We start from the raw sequence: 18,938 nt of genomic DNA on the forward strand, positions 1-18,938 counted from the left end.
AAACTGAGAAAGGCAATTGGATTAGAGGAGGCAGCTTACACATGACAGAATGAGTTGGATAAAATATGGATGTGGGCAGAACAGTTGTAGGTAAAATTTAATGCAAACAAGTATGAAGTTCTACACATAGGAAGGGAAAATGGGAAATATACATGTACTCTTTAAATAGTGCTGAAATAGCTAAAATTGAAGTTGAAAGAGACCTAGTTGTTTTAGTAGGCTTGATGCTTAGCATGTCCAATCAATGCAGAACAACAATCAATGAAACCAACAGGATATTGGACTACATAGCCAAAACTGTAGAATACAAGTGAAAAGATGTCATAATCCAACTGTATAGGTCGGGTCAGACTACAGCTTGAATATTGTGCCCAATTTTGGTCATTGAGACATAAAGGAGACATTCAAGGCTCTGGAGGAAGTGCAGAGAAGAGCTACAAGGCTGATATCTGGCGTTAAAGATTTGAACCACGAGGAAAGAATTGGAGGGCCTTGGGCTTATCAGCTTTGAAAAGAGGCACCTGAGAGGGATCTTGTTGGGTTATATGGATTGTTAAGGAATGGAAAAAGGGAAAGCTGTAAAATTACTTTAAAGTAAAATGCAAGAGTAGGACAATGGACACTAGTTAATAACAAATCAGGAAGTTCTCAATCGCAATAAAGATGATTAACATGTGACATAGAACCCCAGATAGTGTAGGGAAAGCAAAACCCTCTGGCCATTTAAGAATTGGATGCTGCAATGGGGGATTTTAGACTCTGTCAGGCTGAATAAAACAACATAGGCTGAATGGTTTTCAGTTGTGGTGGTCTTGTGATATTTAGAATTGTAAACAGCACCTCCGACAGGGCACTCAACAGGGGTCAGTCTTTGCTTTATTAAGTGAATGCTTATAGACTCTACAATAACAGTTCTTCTGGACACGCTGAACAGGATTATCATAAATACTTCTTGATGTAATTCCTCTGACCTCTTCATTAACACATCCTTTAAGATGTTCACAATTTCAGAGATTACAGAGATTAGTAAAAATCTTTATAAAGGCATATATACACATAGTGACCAGAAGAATTCTCATCCCACTTATCCATTAGTTCACATCATTGTCATACTTTCTTTTTGAGAGCTAACGGTGTTCATTTATTTTATATTCATGTTATCAAGAGGGTATATCGCAGATGCAACAAGGATGGATCCTCCATTAAAAAGTACTTTCATTGCCTTTAATCCCACATGAACACTGTCAAACCACTTACCCGTTCAGAAGAACAAATATTTAAGTAATCATGTTGCACCCTTCCACCTCCCCCACCCACATAGACGTGATGATTGAGATCATCCATCCTCCATCTGGTGGTCTATGGGTGGAACTGAAATGGATGGGCGATGGATGGTCATACTTCAAAACTATGGTTGGCTTTGATGCTGAGTTAGAACTTTGTAGAAACTACATGGATGCAAAAAGATAGAGCTATGGTGTCTGAAAACATGAAGACAAGAGACTGATCAGGCTGAATCATACGAGTGCGCCGCACTTTGCAGCAGCGCACTCTAATGGCGGTGTGCATCCCACACAGATGCGCTGTCCCTGAGCCTCGGTGGAGCAGCCACCTCCAATAACGTAAACATCACAAGGCCACCTGAACTGAGGAAAGCCATTCAGTCTATCTTGTTTCAACGCACAGCTGCTGGCGTCATTTTTAAAGGGCTTTAAACCCTTCAGTACAATTTTAATATGTAAAGTGGTACATTGTGAAATGTTATCAAATAAAAATGTTTGTGATGGAAAGCCTTCACCAACTGCACCACCCCCCCCTTCCGCCCCCAGAATGGTCATTTAAGTGGCACCTAATGTCAGAAAAAACTTGATTCCCTTCCCGAACTTTCCCCCCTAACCTTCTAGCATTTGGCCTCTAACCCCTTCCCCCCATTCACACAAACAATAACATTTGTTTTCTTTGCTCCCCCTACCCCTCCCGCCCTGAAAATGTTATTCCTCCCCCCTCCCCACCAGATTCTCGCCTCGGAACTCCATGTGGAGTTCTGAAGGTGTGCAAAGCACTAATGGTGGCCGTAATATCGGCGTGGGACAGCCGCAGCCCGCAGGTAAGTTTACTTACAGAATGATTAACGTTACTTTGCATATGCTGATGAAGGGCCCCCTGCCAGGCGGGGGGGACTGCAGAATTTTACCAGTCCCCGTTCTGCGACCCGTGGCATCGAAGGGCCAGTAAAATTCAGCCCATCATATTTTAAAAATGCTAATTTAGACGGCCTCAATGGTCCGACATGTTTTGAAAAGCCGCGAGTGACAAACTAACGCTGATTGATGATATGAGAGTTTGCTTTCTTTTGAAATGCAGGTAAACTAATGACACAAGAAGCTATTTTTTTATATATATGCTTTATCAGATAAACTCTGTCTTTAATTCACCAAGTTTGTAAGAAGTCAGTAATTTAAGGGACTCTGATTATTTAATGTGCTTTTAAAATGTGTGTGTGACCAGGAAAGGAGCTGCTATTGTGTTCATTGATGAAGATCTTAAAAGCAACTGTAACATCCACGAGAGGTGAAAATCGTACTGAAGAAAATGTAAAGATATGCTTATCGTCAAGGCAGATTTTGATATCGTGGTTTGAACAAAGAATTAGATGCTTCATTGGACAATTATAGCTTAAGGTGGATTTTGATAGGAAACTATGAAGTTGTCAGTGGAACATCAGCCCACTTTGGAAAGAAAGGTATAAAAATAGTTGCAAAGAGCGATTCAGTGCTTAAGCCAAGCAACTTGCTCAGTTGCTGAAGGGTATCAACAGAAGGTGATTGCATGTATAACTTCTTGTAACGTATTTGTGACTAATTGGTATATTATATTGCTAATAGGTGTTGCTAGTGGGTGTTTTGTATTGTTAACTGGTATTCCTACCTGTCCTAGTAAAAACATTAGTGTTTAATTTGAGCTTTGAGTATTGTCTCATCATTTCTCATAATTCTCATATTTGAACAGTAGAGTAACCTGTCAAGGGGTAGAGGCTATGTCTTCGATAAGCCTCCACAGCACTGCTCAAGGTGGCGCCACACAAACAAATTGCTACCCCATTATCTAAGCATTTGCCACATTGCTGTTTGTAGGACTTTACTGGGCCAAACTGGCTGCTGTGTTTCCCTGCAGTACAATAGTGACTCCACTTCAACAGTACTTCATTAGCTGTGACGACATTCTGATGCTGTAAAAAGTGCTATATAAATGGAATGATGTTTGTCCGGTTAAATGTTGCCTGAAGTACTTACTGTTTTGAATGAAATCCCAGAATACGCACTGTACATCAGACTTATTCTGCAACTACAAAACACATTGTTAATAATTATTAATCTATTTAGTACTGAAATAAAGCATCAAATGTACACGGTTTATGCAGAATTAACAATATATAACATGGCACGATTTTTCCAATGGTGTTAGGTCAACTAATGCCAATTAATTGAATTCTCTTATATAGCAAATATCCACATAGTAATTTTCACAAAATAGATTCTGATTACAAACCCATTTGACATCAACTTTCCAGATGCCAAAACTAAAATCTTCCTGTTACAGCATAAAGCTATTTCTTAAATGAGTTAGTTGCTCTCTTTGTAAAGAACTACTTCCTGAATTCCATCCTAAATTCTCTTTTCACACCCTTAAAACTGTGCCCTTTTGTCCAGCTTGCTGCATATCACTGACCAACAACATAGTTTCCTGTATTTGTGTGTATTAAAGAGTAGCTGCAGATCTCAGCAATACCTGATTGGGCTGAAGATTCCTGAATGTGATTTGGACTGGATCCACCAAGTCACTGATGTTGAGTTTTGCAACGCTGGATGCGATGATGTAACTGTTCAAGACAGATATATTCTCAATGCTGGTATCCTGATAACAAACAATACACACTTGTTAAAAACAAGGACATTAAAGGTAGACCCAAAAAGATGCATTGCTCCCTGATCAATAACAAGAAAACAGCCCAGGAAATTGGCAATCTTCCACTGACTTGACTGCAGAGTCATGATAATTTTATATGGTTTCAGAAAGAGTTTTGGTTGAGTGGCGCAAATGTGCCAAGAAATTATAGCATGGGGTCAGTAATGACATAACTCATGCCACAATTCTGTAGGATATTTACAATGTAAAAGAAACCCAGTGCTACAGAAGTGCCATTCCAATGGTGCAAGTCTTCAGGAAATTCTGGGCCTTTGAAATGTCTGAAGCCAATCTCTTTCTCACCTCTATCCTCAACATTAATATCAATGTTTAAATTTCTTGAGGGTACAGTGTAATCTATTACAAAAAAAAAAGTTAACAAAATCAACAGTTGGAATTGTACCTGGAAAAGTGTAGGTTTTTCGTAGAATGAGAATTGAATTCTCGAAGCATTTTCCTTGTCCTCTGACTTGAGATTGTTCAGTAGGGAAGGTGGAAGTTTGATAGCTGCAAAACTGGCCTGAGGAGATCCTTCATCCAGAGAGACCTGAATAATGAGACACACAATGTTAAGAGATACATCATTTGTTCATTTTTATATGAATGGCGAAGGAAGGGAAACAGGGTAGATTTTCCCAGTTTTACCTGGGGCTATTGGATTGTCATTGTGCCACAAATGCAGGAAGATCAGGCAAACAGAGCACATACACCTAAAGAAGCCTGTGTTGTATTCAATCTAGCTCATCTCACCGTAACATTTGAATTGGCCTCACACTGCTTTCTACTATGTTACCTGGCAGATTGTTCAGACATTTATCCACATTCAAATGAAGAAATATCTCCTAAGACCTATCATAAATGTACTTCACATGAATTTAAAATTAATGTTCTTGAGCCCTACCAACCTACTTCATTTTGAAGTAATACTTCAAGGAAGTTTTAATATCTGTCAGTATATCTGGCAAACTACTGTCATCTTGGAATGTTTGGGCCAAGTGCAGGAATATGGGATTAAAATAGTTGGGTGCTGTATGGCCGAAACAGACAGGATGGGCTGAAGGGCCTGTTTCTGTGCTGTATAACTCTCTGCCTCAGTGACTAAAATTTACCAATAAAAACTGGGAAAAATATCTCATTCAATTATTAGTTCCAAATTCTGAACAGTCACAGAAACGAACTATATAATCTGAAGACAAAATAGAAAATGCTGGAAATAATCAGCAGGTCAAGCAGAATCTGCCAAGAAAGAAACAGAGTTAACATTTCGGGTCTGCGACTCATCGTCAGAACTGGAAGAAGTGTATGTAATCTGAAGAATTGTCATGCAAACCTTATGCCTTTTATTGGTGATATATATTAGGCGCCTGTGATACTTTGCATCTTACACATCAGACAATGAGCTGGACATTGCTTTAAGTAGCGAATGAACAGTGCCAGCCTTGCATTACACTTGAACTTGCCCGTGGACTTTCTATGTGCTTTTGCATTGAAAGTTCCTGTCAACCAACCATCCAAAAGTGCACAGGGGATCTGGGACCTGTGTGAACGGGGCAGGCAACTATGTATTTCTTTAACCAATCAGATTGAAGAATCATTAATGAACAGAGTAGAGTTTGAACCAGGAAATGTATGTTAGATTATTTCATTCACTGTCAAATCAGGTACAGAAAGTAGAGAAAGATTGGATTGAAAGAGAGTTAAAAGCATCAGAAAAAATAAAAGAACGTTTTATTTAGTTTTTTTAAATGTCCAATAATAATTAAAATCTGAAGGATTGAGATTACATCCTTGTAAAATATCTATGAAGTAAGTCCAAGAACTTCATGTTGTTCAATCAATTTGAATGGCAAGTCAGATAGTGAGATGCCAATTTCAGGAAGCTTTTGGAAGAGCAGGGAATCGAGTATAAAAGTAGGGAAGTTTTACTGCAGCTGTACAGAGCCTTGGTGAGACTACATCTCAGTACTGTGTACAGTTTTGGTCTCCTTATTTGAAAAAAGATATAATTGCATTAGAAGGGAAGGTTAACTTGACTAATTCCAGGGATGAAAGGCTTATCTTATGAAGAAAGGTTGAACAGGTTGGGCTTATGCCCGTTGGAGTTTAGAAGAATAAGATGTGGTCTTATTGAAACATATCAGATCCTGAGGGGACTTGATAGAGTGGATTCCGGGAGAATGTTTCCTCTTGTGGGGGGAGACTAGAACTAGGGAACACAATTTAAGAATAAGAGGTGTTTTAAGATGGAGATGAGGAGAATTTTTTTTTCTCAAAGGGTCCTTAGTCTGTGGAATTCGTTTCCCCAGAAAGCAGTGAAGACTGGGTCATTGAATTTATTCAAGGTTGAGTTTGATAGATTTTTGATAGACAAGGATTATGGGGGGCAGACGGAAAAGTGGAGTTGAAACCACAACTAGATCAGCCATGATCTTATCGAATGGTGGAGCAGGCACAAAGGGCCGAATGGCCAATTCCTGTTCCTAAGTTCTATGGGCTAGATTTTATGAGCCCACCATCGATCTCGGCGGAGAGCTCAAAAACTGGCAGCCCACCTGACAGGGCCACACACCAAAGAGCCGCCACGATCTTAAGCGCAGTGGCTTATTTAAACAGCGGGGCAGCCTGCCCCCCCCAACAATCAAGTGGAGGGGGTGGACTGTCTGTTGTCAGCTGCCTGTGCGCAGGCGTTGGTGCCATTTTTAAAGGGCAACCAGCCCTGCAGCATATTTAAATTTTTAAAGAAAGATCTCCCCAAAAGTAAATAAATAAATTTCTTATGCCCCTTTCCCAACCCCCCAATAACAATTACAATAAGTATTTGCCCTCTCCCCCCAAAACACTTACCTTTTGCATCTGACCATCCCCCCCACCTCCCCACAAACTGCAAAAAGTTTAAGGTTCAACCCTTCCCAACATCTCCTACACCCATTCTGTGTATTTGATCCTGACCCCTACCCCCTGCACTGACAAACTTACCTCCTCCACCCTCCCCACCAGTGTCACGTTTCGTTTCCCTGGACAGGGATCTGAAGGCACGGGAATGCCAGCTGCCGCACCGAGGATTGTGTCGGGCCCTCAAGATCTCAGGTAAGTGTATTTAAATGCATTAATTTGATTGATTTGAATATGTTCATTGTGGTCCAGTTGCCCAGTGGTGGGGCAGCCGCCACAGAGCCTCGCTGCCTCTGGGAGGATCGGGCCAGGCCCTGCCGGCGTTGAGGTCTGTGGCGGGCCTCATCCGGAGCCACAACATCGAGGGCTCCTTAAAGTCCAGCCCTATGTTCCTATCTTGGATAGCAACTTTCGGATTTCCATGTTTAAATGTGCATGTGCGGCTGCCGCATGTTGCTGTCCAATTTCCATATTAATGACAGTGAGCACTGTTAACCTCACTGTTATTGTTGCTGAAAAATCCAGCCTGATAAGTTCGAAACAACAGCATAGATAACCAAGATGAAACGTTTGGGTCAGTACTACCTGCAGGTTGGTGATGTTGCCGATGCTGAATTCTGCCCCACCAAAGCCAGAAGCGTTGATCTTGGTCACAGCCAGCGCCAAAGAAGGGGAGGTGATGTTTATTGTATCAGTATCGAAATTCAGCTTCTGTCCAATTTGCTCCACAATTTCTATTATCCTAACAAAGAACAGGCTCCATTAGCAATTGGAAGGATGGTTTGTTATGGAAGGAGAGGGCAGAGAGAAAGGTGTTGAAGTAGATTCTAGTGGCATCCTAACCACCTGTAGAGAAGTCTACTCAAGGAAGTAACTTTTTGCTCTTATATAAATGTACCCTTACTCCATCTAACAATGCTGTTAAATTTCATTGCACTTTTTGTTATGATTTTGAAATAGAGAATTGAATACCAATCCAAGGATTCTCACCTCACTGCACTCTGTCTCTGTCTCTGGAGCAATATGAACATAAGAACTCGGAGCAGGAGTAGGCCATACAGCCCATCAAACCTGCTCCAACATTCAGTGAGATCATGGCAGAACTTCTACAACAACTGCACGTTCCCACCCATTGCCATGTCCAGTGAGTCCCTTAGTGCCCAAAACACTATCAGTCTCAGTCTTGAATGTACTCATGGATTGAATATCCACAGCCCTCTGGGTTACAGAATTCAAAAGATTTACAAACCTCTGAGTGAAGAAATTTTTCCTCATCTCAATTCTATATGGCTGACCCATTATCCTGAGACTATGACCCCTAGATCTAGACCCAAGAGGAAAGATTTTCTCAGCATTTACTCTGTCAAGTCCCTTAAGAATTTTATAAGTTTCAATGAGATCACCTCTCATTCTTTTGAACTCCAGACAGTTCGAGACCCAGTCTACTCAATCTCCTCACACAGGACAACCCTTTCATCCTAGGAATAAATCTAGTGAACCTTCACTGCACCTCCTGTATATCTTTCCTTAGGTAAAGACTCGAAAATAGTACCCCAGTGTGGTCTCTGACCTATATAAGACCTATATAATTGCAGTAAGACTTCCTTACACTTGTACGCCAACCCCCTTGCACTAAAGTCTAACCTACCATTTGCCTTCCTAATCACTTGATAAACCTTTATATTAATTTTCTGTGATTCATGTACAAGGACATCCAAATCCCTCTGAATGCCAACATTGATGTGTATCACATCTTTAAAAAATATTCTACTTCTCCATCCTTCCTACCAAAGTGGACAATTTCGCACTTCCCCACACAATAATACTCTGCACTTACCTGGATGAGTGCAGCTCCAACAACACTCAAGATGCTCGATACCATCCAGGACAAAGCAGCCCGCTTGATCGGCACACTATCCACCAACTTAAACATTTACGCCTTCCACCACCAGTGCACAGTGACAGTAGTGTGCATCATCTACAAGATGCATTGTAGCAACTTGCGAAGGCTCCTTCAAAAGCACCTTCCAAACCCATGACCTCTACTAGCTAGAAGGACAAGGGCAGCAGATCACAGAATGACAGAATCGTTAGAGCGCAGAAGGAGGCCATTTGGCCCATCATGTCCACACCAGCTCTCTGAAAGCGAAATTCCCTCAGTTCTATTCCCCTACCTACTCCCCATAACCCTGCACATTCTTCCTTTTCCTATAGCTGTCCAATTCCCTTTTGAATGCTTCAATTGAACCTGCCTCCACCACGTTCTCAGGTAGTGCATTCCAGATCTTAACCACTCGCTCCGTGAAAAAGTTTTTCCTCATGCCACTTTTGCTTCTCTTACCAAATACTTTAAATCTGTGCCCTCTCATTCGCGATCCTTTCACGAGTGGGAACAGTTTCTCTCTATCTACTCTGTCCAAACCCCTCATGATTTTGAATACCTCTATCAAATCACCTCTCAGCCAACAAAAACAAGAAATGCTGGAATCACTCAGCAGGTCTGGCAGCATCTGTGGAAAGAGAAGCAGAGTTAACGTTTCGGGTCAGTGACCCTTCTTCGGAACTCTTCGGAAATCACCTCTCAGCCATCTCTTCTTCAAGGAAAACAGTCCTAACTTCTCCAATCTATCTTCATAACTTGAAATTGCTCATCCCCTCCAAGTCACACACCATCCTGACAGAACTATATCACCGTTCCTTCACTGTCCCTGGGTCAAAAACCTGGAACTCCCTCCCTAACAGCACTGTGTGTGTACCTACACCACATGGACTGCAGCAGTTCAAGGTGGCACCACCACATCCTTAAGGACAATTAGGGATGGTACCAAATGTTGGCCTTCCCAGCAATACTTACATCCCATGAGAGAATAAAAAGAATTCCATCCGCCACCTTTTTGCCCACTTAACCAGTCTACATCCCATTTCAGTCTCTTTACATCCTTCTCATAGCTTGTATCATCAGAAAACTTGGAAATATTACACTCTGTCCCTCATCAAAGTCATTGATACGGAATGTATATAGCTAAAGCCCAAGCACTGATCCTTGCGGCACTCCACTAGTTACATGCCGCCATCCTGAAAATGACCCATTCATTTATACTGACTGTTTTCTCTCCAATAACCAATCCTCAATCCATACTAATAGAATACCCAAATCCCATGAGCAATTTTTAAAAAATTCATACATGGGATGTGAGCGTCGCTGGTTAGGCCAGCATTTATTGCCCATCCCTAATTGCCCTTGAGAAGGTGGTGGTCAGCTGCAGTCCTTGGGGTGTACACCAACAATTCTGTCAGGGAGCCAGTTCCAGGATTTTGACCCAGCGACAGTAAAGGAACGGCAATATAGTTCCAAGTCAGGATGTTGTGTGGCTTGGAGGAGAACTTGTAGGTGGTGGTGTACCCATGCATCTGTGGCCCTTGTCCTTTTAAGTGGTAGAGGTCGTGGGTTTGGAAGTGCTGTCGAAGGAGCCTTCGCGAGTTGCTGCAGTGCATCTTGTAGATGGTGCACACTGCTGCCACTGTGTGTAAGTGGTGGAGGAAGTGAATGTTGAAGGTGGTGGATGGGATGTCAATCAAGCAGGCTGCTTTGCCCTGGATGGTGTCAAGCTTCTTGAGTTTTCTTGTAGCTGCACCCATCCAGGCAAATGGAGAGTATTCCATCATACTCCTGACTTGCACCTTGTAGATGGTGCACAGGTTTTGGGGAGACAGGAGGTGCGTTACCTGCTGTAGAATTCCCAGCCTCTGACCTGCTCTTGTAGTCACAGCATTTATGTGGCTGGTCCTGTTCAGTTTCTGGTCACTGGTAACCCCCAGAATGTTGATAGTAGGGGATTCAGCGATGGTAATGCCATTGAACATCAAGGGGAGATGATTAGTTTCTCTCTTGTTGGAGAAGATCATTGGTGTGGCACTTGTGTGGCACAAATGTTACTTGCCACTTATCAACCCAAACCTGAATGTTGTCCAGGTCTTTCTACATATGGACATGGGCTTCTTCAGTATCTGAGGAGTTTTGAATGGTGTTGAACATTGTGCAATTATCAGCAAACATCTGCACTTCTGACCTTATGATGGAGGCTAGATCATTGATGAAGCAGGTGAAGATGATTGGCCTTAGGACACTACCCTGAAGAACTCCTGCAGTTCTGTCCTGGGACTGAGATGATTTACTGCCAATAACCACAACTATCTTCTTTTGTGATAGGTATCATTCCAACCATTAATAAGAAAACTCATTAATCTTAGATAACAACCTCTTATGTGAACCTTATTGAATGCCTTCTGGAAATTCAAAAGTATTTCATGTACTGGTTCCCCCTTATCTGCCCTGCTAGATACACCCTCAAAAAAACTCTAATAGTGTAGTAATAGTGCAGAAATCAATTTGACTGGCTGCTGTGCAGGAAACAGAGATAAAAGATTCTAATAAGGTCCCATGATTGAATTCAGTAGGATCTTTCCTCACGGTATTTCCCGATTTCCTGGCCACAGACATGCACCCAACCCTCTCCTTGCCTCCCTGCAAATGTTGGGCCTTACTCCCTGAATTAAATGAATACTTACTCATAGAGTTCAATAGCTACCCCTTTCTATTTCTATAACCTCCTCCAAATGCTACAACCCTCCAAAATCTCTGCATTGCTATAATTCTGGCCTCCTGTGCTTGTAAACTTCCTTCACTCCACTATTGTCTTCAGCTGCCTAGGCCCTAAGGTCTGCAATTTCCACCACAAACCTCTCTTTAGTTTAGTTTAGAGATACAGCACTGAAACAGGCCCTTCGGCCCACCGAGTCTGTGCCGACCATCAACCACCCATTTATACTAATCCTACACTAATTCCATATTCCTACCACATCCCCACCTGTCCCTATATTTCCCTACCACCTACCTAAACTAGGGACAATTTATAATGGCCAATTTACCTATCAACCTGCAAGTCTTTGGCATGTGGGAGGAAACCCACGCAGACACAGGGAGAACTTACAAACTTCACACAGGCAGTACCCAGAATTGAACCCGGCTCGCTGGAGCTGTGAGGCTGTGGTGCTAACCACTGCGCCACTGTGCCCTCTCTACTTCTCTCACCTCCTTTATGACGTTGCTTAAATCCCACATCTTTAACCAAGTTTTTTGTCACCTGTCCGAATATCTCCTTAAGTGTTTCGATGTGAAACTTTGTTTGATAACGGTCCTGGGAAGCATCTTGGATGTTTATGTTAATACAGCTACATAAATGCAAGTTGTTGTTGGCATTCTAACTTACATTTTGGAAGATGACGCAACAGCAGCAGGTGGGACATTGATGAGGATGCTTATTGTGTTAATGAGCACTCTTCCAAGCCCCACGCTTACACTCTCCGCTTCCAAAAGTTTCACCAGCTGGGACACAATTGAAGCAACATCAGTTTCATTCAACTCTGTAGCATTTCCAAAAAGATCTGGCAGGCTGCTTGTGGTCGCTGGTGGATTTTCTGAGATTACAAAGAGACAAGGAAACTTGATGAGATTTTATAACACATCCCATAGCATTTCCATTGGCTAATAAGAAAATGCTTCTTTCTCAGGCAGCAAATTATTCAGACGCATTGTTTTTTCAAGAGAACAAAGTAGCACTGAAAGCCTCCTTCACAACCTAATTCGTTCATAAATAAGTGCTATTGCTCCAAAAATATGTCATAAATGCAGATTTATGATTTTTCAAATCTCTACTTCCACGGGGCTTCCCACAACCAGAAGACTTGCATTGATTTTTTTTTTGATTAGTTCGTGGGATGTGGATGGTGCTGGAAAGAGATTTAAGTTGGTTGTCCTGGATGGTATTTATATGTCTGTTCCAGTTCAGTTTCTGGTCAATGGTAACCCCCAGGATGTTGACAGTGAGGGATTCAATGATGGTAATACTGTTTGAATGACAAGGAGAGGCAGTTATGCTCTCTCTCTTTTTGGAGCTATTCATTGCCTGGAGTTGTATGGTGTGAATGTTACTTGCCACTAATCAGCCAGAGCCTGAATGTTTTCCAGGTCTTGCTGCATGTGGGCAGGGACTGCTTCAGTATCTGAGGAACTGTAAATGGAACTGAACACTGTGCAATCATCAGCGAACATCCCCATTTCTGGCTTTATGATGGAGGGAAGGTCATTGATGAAGCAGCTGAAGATAGTTGGGCCTAGGACACTACCCTGAGGAACTCTTGCAGCAATGTCCTGGGGCGGAGATGATTGACCTCCAACAATCACAAACATCTTCCTTTCTGTTAGGTATGACTCTAGCCATTGAAGAGTTGATATGACCTAGAATCCACTGCCTGAAAAGGTGGTGGAAGCAGATTCTGTTGTAACTTTCAAAAGGGAATTGGATAAATATTTGAAACAGAGAAATTTACAGTCATAAGAGGAAAGAGCAGGGGAGAAGGACTAATTGGATAGCTCTTCTAAAGAGCCAGCATTGTCACGATGAGCCGATTAGCCTCCTATCCTGTATAGTTTTATGATAAATCACATCAGCAGTTTCCAGTGGTGCTTAATGACTCAATTTCAACATCAGGTTTCCTCTATTCTTAATATTTCCAAAGAGCACAATTTCAGTACCTGTTGTGTTCTGTGGCGAGGATGTCACATTAACAATAGTGATGTTTGCTGTAAGGAAAGTACGAGATTTCAGATCAATCAACAGCCACGTCCTGTCTGCGACATTGCTATGTAAAATGTCCACAGATTATGGCACTGGTGAATTACTTAAGGATTATATTGTCAAATGCTAACTTTTTTGGGAGTTTAATGGATCCAGACTATTTCCTCCAATGTCTCTTTTGAAGTTAAATCAGCCTGAGCAGAACTAATTTCAGAAATGTTAATATTAATTCTAAGTCATTGATCTCCCCATGAAATTGTGACATGATATTGTTCAGAGAAATGTCTGTCCACCCTGAGTGTCTTCAATACATCTACAAACTAACTACACTTTGTTAGACCATTTCCTCCTCTGGTGGAAAGACATGCCTTTTACAACCAGTTTACTGATTTTTTTTATGCTTTTAAAAAGTATATTGACATTTTTCTGAGTTTGTAGCACCAGTAACAATGAGCATGTGACAAGATAATTTGATCTATTACTGTCCCTGTTCAGTCCTTTACTGTGCAACATTGTGTACCTTAAAGGAGATGCTGATGGCAAATGAGCGGAGGGACAGAATTTGTCAATTAATGTGCACTGGTGAGAAGCAGTATAAGTACATTCATTCAGTCATGCAAACAAAAATCAAACTTTGTCCATTAGTGTACAGCTGTCACTTTCAAAATTTAAATCTCTCAAACCCCTAGTTGCAATTACCTGTCACAGCTGAGGTGGTAGTATTGGTAAAGAAATTGCCTGTAAAAAGATTACGAGCCATTAGGTTGGATTTGGTCAATTTCCATCTTGACAACCCATGGGGATAATCTGGCAGAGTAGCCCTTTTAGGAACCAGCACAAAATTAATAGTTAAGAAAAATTGGCTAAGTATATAATAGGTGGCCAATCCACTACTGCAAGCTCTGCTCCTCTGCTGAAGTTGCAAATTGCCCCCAAGTGTAATAAGTGGCTAATGGCCCAGGCCCATGGCTCACAATGCCATCAGGGTTGTAACATGCACTTCTTCAATGACACCAACCTTGATTGTAAGTACTTGAACATTGTAGGAGTTTATAAACATTAAAGGTTGTGATCACAGATCTACAGGAAACTGTAGCCACTTGCAAGATGATAGATAGCCAGATGGTATGGATTTAAGGTAATTAGCAAAAGTATTAGACAGGAGATGAGGATAAGTTATTTTTGCTGAGTCAGTTGTTAAGGTCTAAATTGCAGTGCCTGAAAGGTAGGTGGAAGCAGATTCTATTGTAATTGTATACTTGAAAAGGAGAAATTTGCAGGTCTCTGGGGAAAAGCTGGGGAGTGGGACTAATTGGACAGCTCTTTCAAGAACTGGCACAGGCACAATTAGTTGAATAGCCTCATTCTGTCCTGTATGGTTCTATGATAAATCACATCAGCAGTTTCTGGTGTTTCTTAACAACTCAATTTTAGCATCAGTTTACTTATATTCTTAATATTTTCAAAGTGCACATTATCCGTACCTGTTGTGTTGTGTGAGGAGGATGTCACATTAAAAATAATGATGTTCGCTGTAAGGAAAGTACAAGATTTCAGATGAGACGATTAACAGCTACCCCTGTCTCTGACATTACTTTGTAAATTGTCCACAGAATATGGCACAGGTGAACTACTTAAAGATTTCATTGTAAAATGTTACATTTTTCATGAGTTGAATAGATCTGGACCATTCCTTCCAAGCCCAACCTTGAATTTAAATCAGCCCAAACAGAACTAATGTCAGAAATTTGAACATTAATTCTAAGTCATTGATCTCCCCATTAAAATTGTGCCACTGATAATGTTCAGAGGAATGGCTGTCTACCCTGAGTTTCTTCCATATATCTACAAACTGTGCATTCACTTTGATGGACCATTTCTTCCTCTGGTGGCAAGACATAATTTTTAAAAGCAATCGACTGACCTTTTTTTCCTGCTATTATTGATGTTTTTCTGAGTTTCCAGTACCAGTGACAATGGGCATGTGACTAGACAATTGGATTTGACTATTACTGTCACTATCCCTGGGCATCATTGTGCACCTTAAAGAAGGTGCTAATGGCAAATGAACAGAGGGGCAGAATTTGTCAATCGATGTGCATTGGTGAAGCTGAGGACAAGAACATTCGTACAATCATGTAAACAAAAAGCAAAATTTATTCATTAATGGACGGCTGTCATTTTCATAATTTAAATCTCTCATAGAATCATAGAAAGTTTAAGGCACAGAAAGAGGCCACTTGGCCCATCGTGCCTGTGCTGGCCGCAAAATGATCCACCCATTCTAATCCCACCTTCCAGCATTTGGTCTGTAGCCCTGCAGATTATGGCACTTGAGGTGCATATCCAGAGTCCTTTTGAATGAGCTGAAGGTTTCTGCCTCAACTACCCTTTCAGGCAGTGAGTTCCAGGCTCCCACCACTCTCTCATTGAGAACTTTTTCCTCATCTCCCCTCTAATCTTTCCACCAATCACTTTAAATATATGCCCCTTAGTCACTGACCTCTCTGCTAAAGTGAATAGGCCCTTCACCTCCACTATATCCAGGACCCTTATTTCAATCAGATCTCCCCTCAGTCTTCTCTGTTCCAAGGAGAACAACCCCAGCCCATCCAATCTTTCCTCGGCTGCATTTTTCCAGTCCTGGCAACATCCTCTGTACCCTCTCTCTTTCAAACACCTATTTGCAATTACCTGTCACAAGTGAGGTGTTAGTATTGATAAAGGAATTCCCTGTAAAAAGGTAATAAGCGTTTAGGTCAGACGTGGTAGATTTCAATCTTGACAACCCATGGGGATAATCTGGCGGAGTGGCCATTTTATAGAACCAGCATAAAGTCAGTGAAAAGGAAAATTGGCTGAGGTATATAACAGGTGCTGAACCAATACTGCAAGCTCTCTGCCTCTGCTGAAGAAGTTGCAAATTACCCCCAATTGCATCGTGTTGCTAAGGGCCCAGGTGCATGGTTCATGATGCCATCAAGGTTGTAAAATGTAGTCATTAAGTGGCACCAAGCTTGACTGTAAGTGCTTGGATATTGTAGGAGATTGTAGAAAATAAAGGCTGTGATCACAGGTCTACACCTATAAGAGACATTCCAAACTCAACATGGCAACTTTCACAATTCATGCAGCTAAGATTGGCTTCACTGGTCCATCATTCCAGCAGTTCTCTCTGGATTTAAACAACTAACTTATCACACCACATTCTCAGAAAGCACATTTCCAGAACCTGTTGCATTTGATGGCAAAAATGTAACATTGAAAAAAATGGTGACCGTAAAAGGTGTGAAATATAGTTGCTCAGACGTGATTAACAAACCTACCACATCTTACAGAAGCAAATTACACATAAATGTTATACATATATATACATGCATATTACACAAGCAATATTTGAACCTAAGGTAGGTTTGTGATTCTAAAATATAAAACTTTAAATTGATTGTATTGCCCTGAGTCCTAGTCTCCCAATCCAATAGCCTCAGTTTTATAAGGGTTTAATAATCCTGTATTGGGAAAATGGGTGCAGTTGGTATTTTGGAAGAATGAGACTGAATGGGTCAAAGTCCTTCTCAATTCGTACATCTCATATCACATTGGGATCGACTTGTGCCAACTACTGTTAAAGCTGGCCACCAAGTAGACCTCTTTGCACTAAGGGAATGCTCCATTAGATAAGGCCAAGATAGGAAACACTAAAGAATGTCAGCTTCCAGAACTGTAAATTCTCTTCCTGTCATCTATTCATGGAGTATCTGAATATTTCAATGATATGTCCCAAAGACCACTCAAATCAGTTCTGATGAAAGTTCATTGACCTGAAACATTAACTCTCTTTCTTTCTCCACATATGCTGCCAGACCTGCTGAGTATTTCAAGCACTTTCTGTTTTTATTAAATAAATGGAACTTCAAATAAGAAGCAGAAATATTTCACAGCTGATTAGTTTTAGCAGTTATTTCAGGTTTTAAAGAAAGAGTTATTGATTAGATTAGATTAGAGATACAGCACTGAAACAGGCCCTTCGGCCCACCGAGTCTGTGCCGAACATCAACCACCCATTTATACTAATCCTACACTAATCTCATATTCCTACCAAACATCCCCACCTGTCCCTATATTTCCCTACCACCTACCTATACTAGTGACAATTTATAATGGCCAATTTACCTATCAACCTGCAAGTCTTTTGGCTTGTGGGAGGAAACCGGAGCACCCGGAGAAAACTCACGCAGACACAGGGAGAACTTGCAAACTCCACACAGGCAGTAACCGGAATCGAACCCGGGTCCCTGGAGCTGTGAGGCTGCGGTGCTAACCACTGCGCCACTGTGCCGTTATTCCTTGAGATTTATGCAACTGTTCGGAAGAAATGCTGGAATCAAAAAAGAAATCTGAGCAAATGCAACTAAAGGCAACAGTGCCAAAAGTTTGTGGACCCCACTCTGCCATTGGAAGAAAGACAGTTCAAAACTCCTGGTTGTCAGCAGCAGAGGACGCTGACCCACTTCAGACAGGGTGAGTGACATGATCAAGGCAGAGAAACTACAGAGGAGCTCACTTCAAAGAAGTGCTCGAAATCAGAGCCACACCCCACCAGAACCTTGCAGTGAGTCAAAAAGAATTTTTTTAAAATTGTTGTTTCACCCAAAATAGAAAAGTTGTGGCCATATTAGTCAATAAATTTCCACCAGGACCAATTACTTTTCAACTGTTTGAGGCCATCTTAAGGCCCTGTACTAAACTCACACCTGCTCTCAGGCAATGTGACTCCCTGCTGGCCTAATGTGGACACAATGTTGAAATTCCTCAAATTGACCCCAGTGTATATTTATTATACTTAAATAAAGAACAAGTATTGAACTGTACTAGTTGGACAGAATTTGCATATTTAGATTAGGTAGATTACAAAATAGGCTTTGTCTACAAAGCGGAAAACTTCTGTTACAGAGGTAACATATAATGCTTATTGGCTGTATGCTTCAAGTGAAAATATGCTAGCAGCAATCTTGCCATTACACCCAGTAGTAACACTGCATTGAGGTTTAGATATGCGAAATAAACCCATGTGAATGTTCTGTTAGAAACGATTGTTTGTGAGCAGAAATGTTAAAATTGAATACACATGCTTCACTCATTTACCAGTACTGTTTACTGTAACATTCCCATTGTGAGTGGTGGAGCCTACAGCTGCAAACAGATTAGAGTTACTCATATTCGTTACTGCTGCATCGAATCCACTTCTACCAAGTTAAAAATGAAACCATCAAAACAGGTTTCCAATAAGTCTCTGTGTATATCTCACTTAGTTCTTAATGTACTATGCTGAGAAACCCCAGCAACACTACACCACAAATCGCATGTACAGTTTGATTCATTATTATATATAGCACCTTGGTTCCAGTGTAAGAAAGTAAAAGACCTACATTTATAGAATGC

General features: G+C 41.3%; 1 protein-coding gene across 5 annotated transcripts in view; it reads right to left on the reverse strand.

The window, feature by feature from the left end:
* Positions 1-18,938, reverse strand: part of LOC137374394 (adhesion G-protein coupled receptor G2-like) — a 187,610-nt gene that overhangs the window by 36,118 nt on the left and 132,554 nt on the right. For all 5 annotated transcript variants that reach the window (XM_068040435.1, XM_068040434.1, XM_068040432.1 and 2 more), the window contains 8 exons: positions 14,981-15,028; positions 14,196-14,234; positions 13,454-13,501; positions 12,129-12,336; positions 7,444-7,600; positions 4,370-4,513; positions 3,790-3,915; positions 3,294-3,345 (listed from right to left, as the gene is read on the reverse strand). In XM_068040435.1, coding sequence (XP_067896536.1) covers positions 3,294-3,345; positions 3,790-3,915; positions 4,370-4,513; positions 7,444-7,600; positions 12,129-12,336; positions 13,454-13,501; positions 14,196-14,234; positions 14,981-15,028 — 822 coding nt within the window. The remainder of the gene's footprint in view (positions 1-3,293; positions 3,346-3,789; positions 3,916-4,369; positions 4,514-7,443; positions 7,601-12,128; positions 12,337-13,453; positions 13,502-14,195; positions 14,235-14,980; positions 15,029-18,938) is intronic.

The sequence above is a fragment of the Heterodontus francisci genome, chromosome 10 (genome assembly GCF_036365525.1).
Source record: "Heterodontus francisci isolate sHetFra1 chromosome 10, sHetFra1.hap1, whole genome shotgun sequence".
In the NCBI taxonomy this organism is placed as follows: domain Eukaryota; kingdom Metazoa; phylum Chordata; class Chondrichthyes; order Heterodontiformes; family Heterodontidae; genus Heterodontus; species Heterodontus francisci.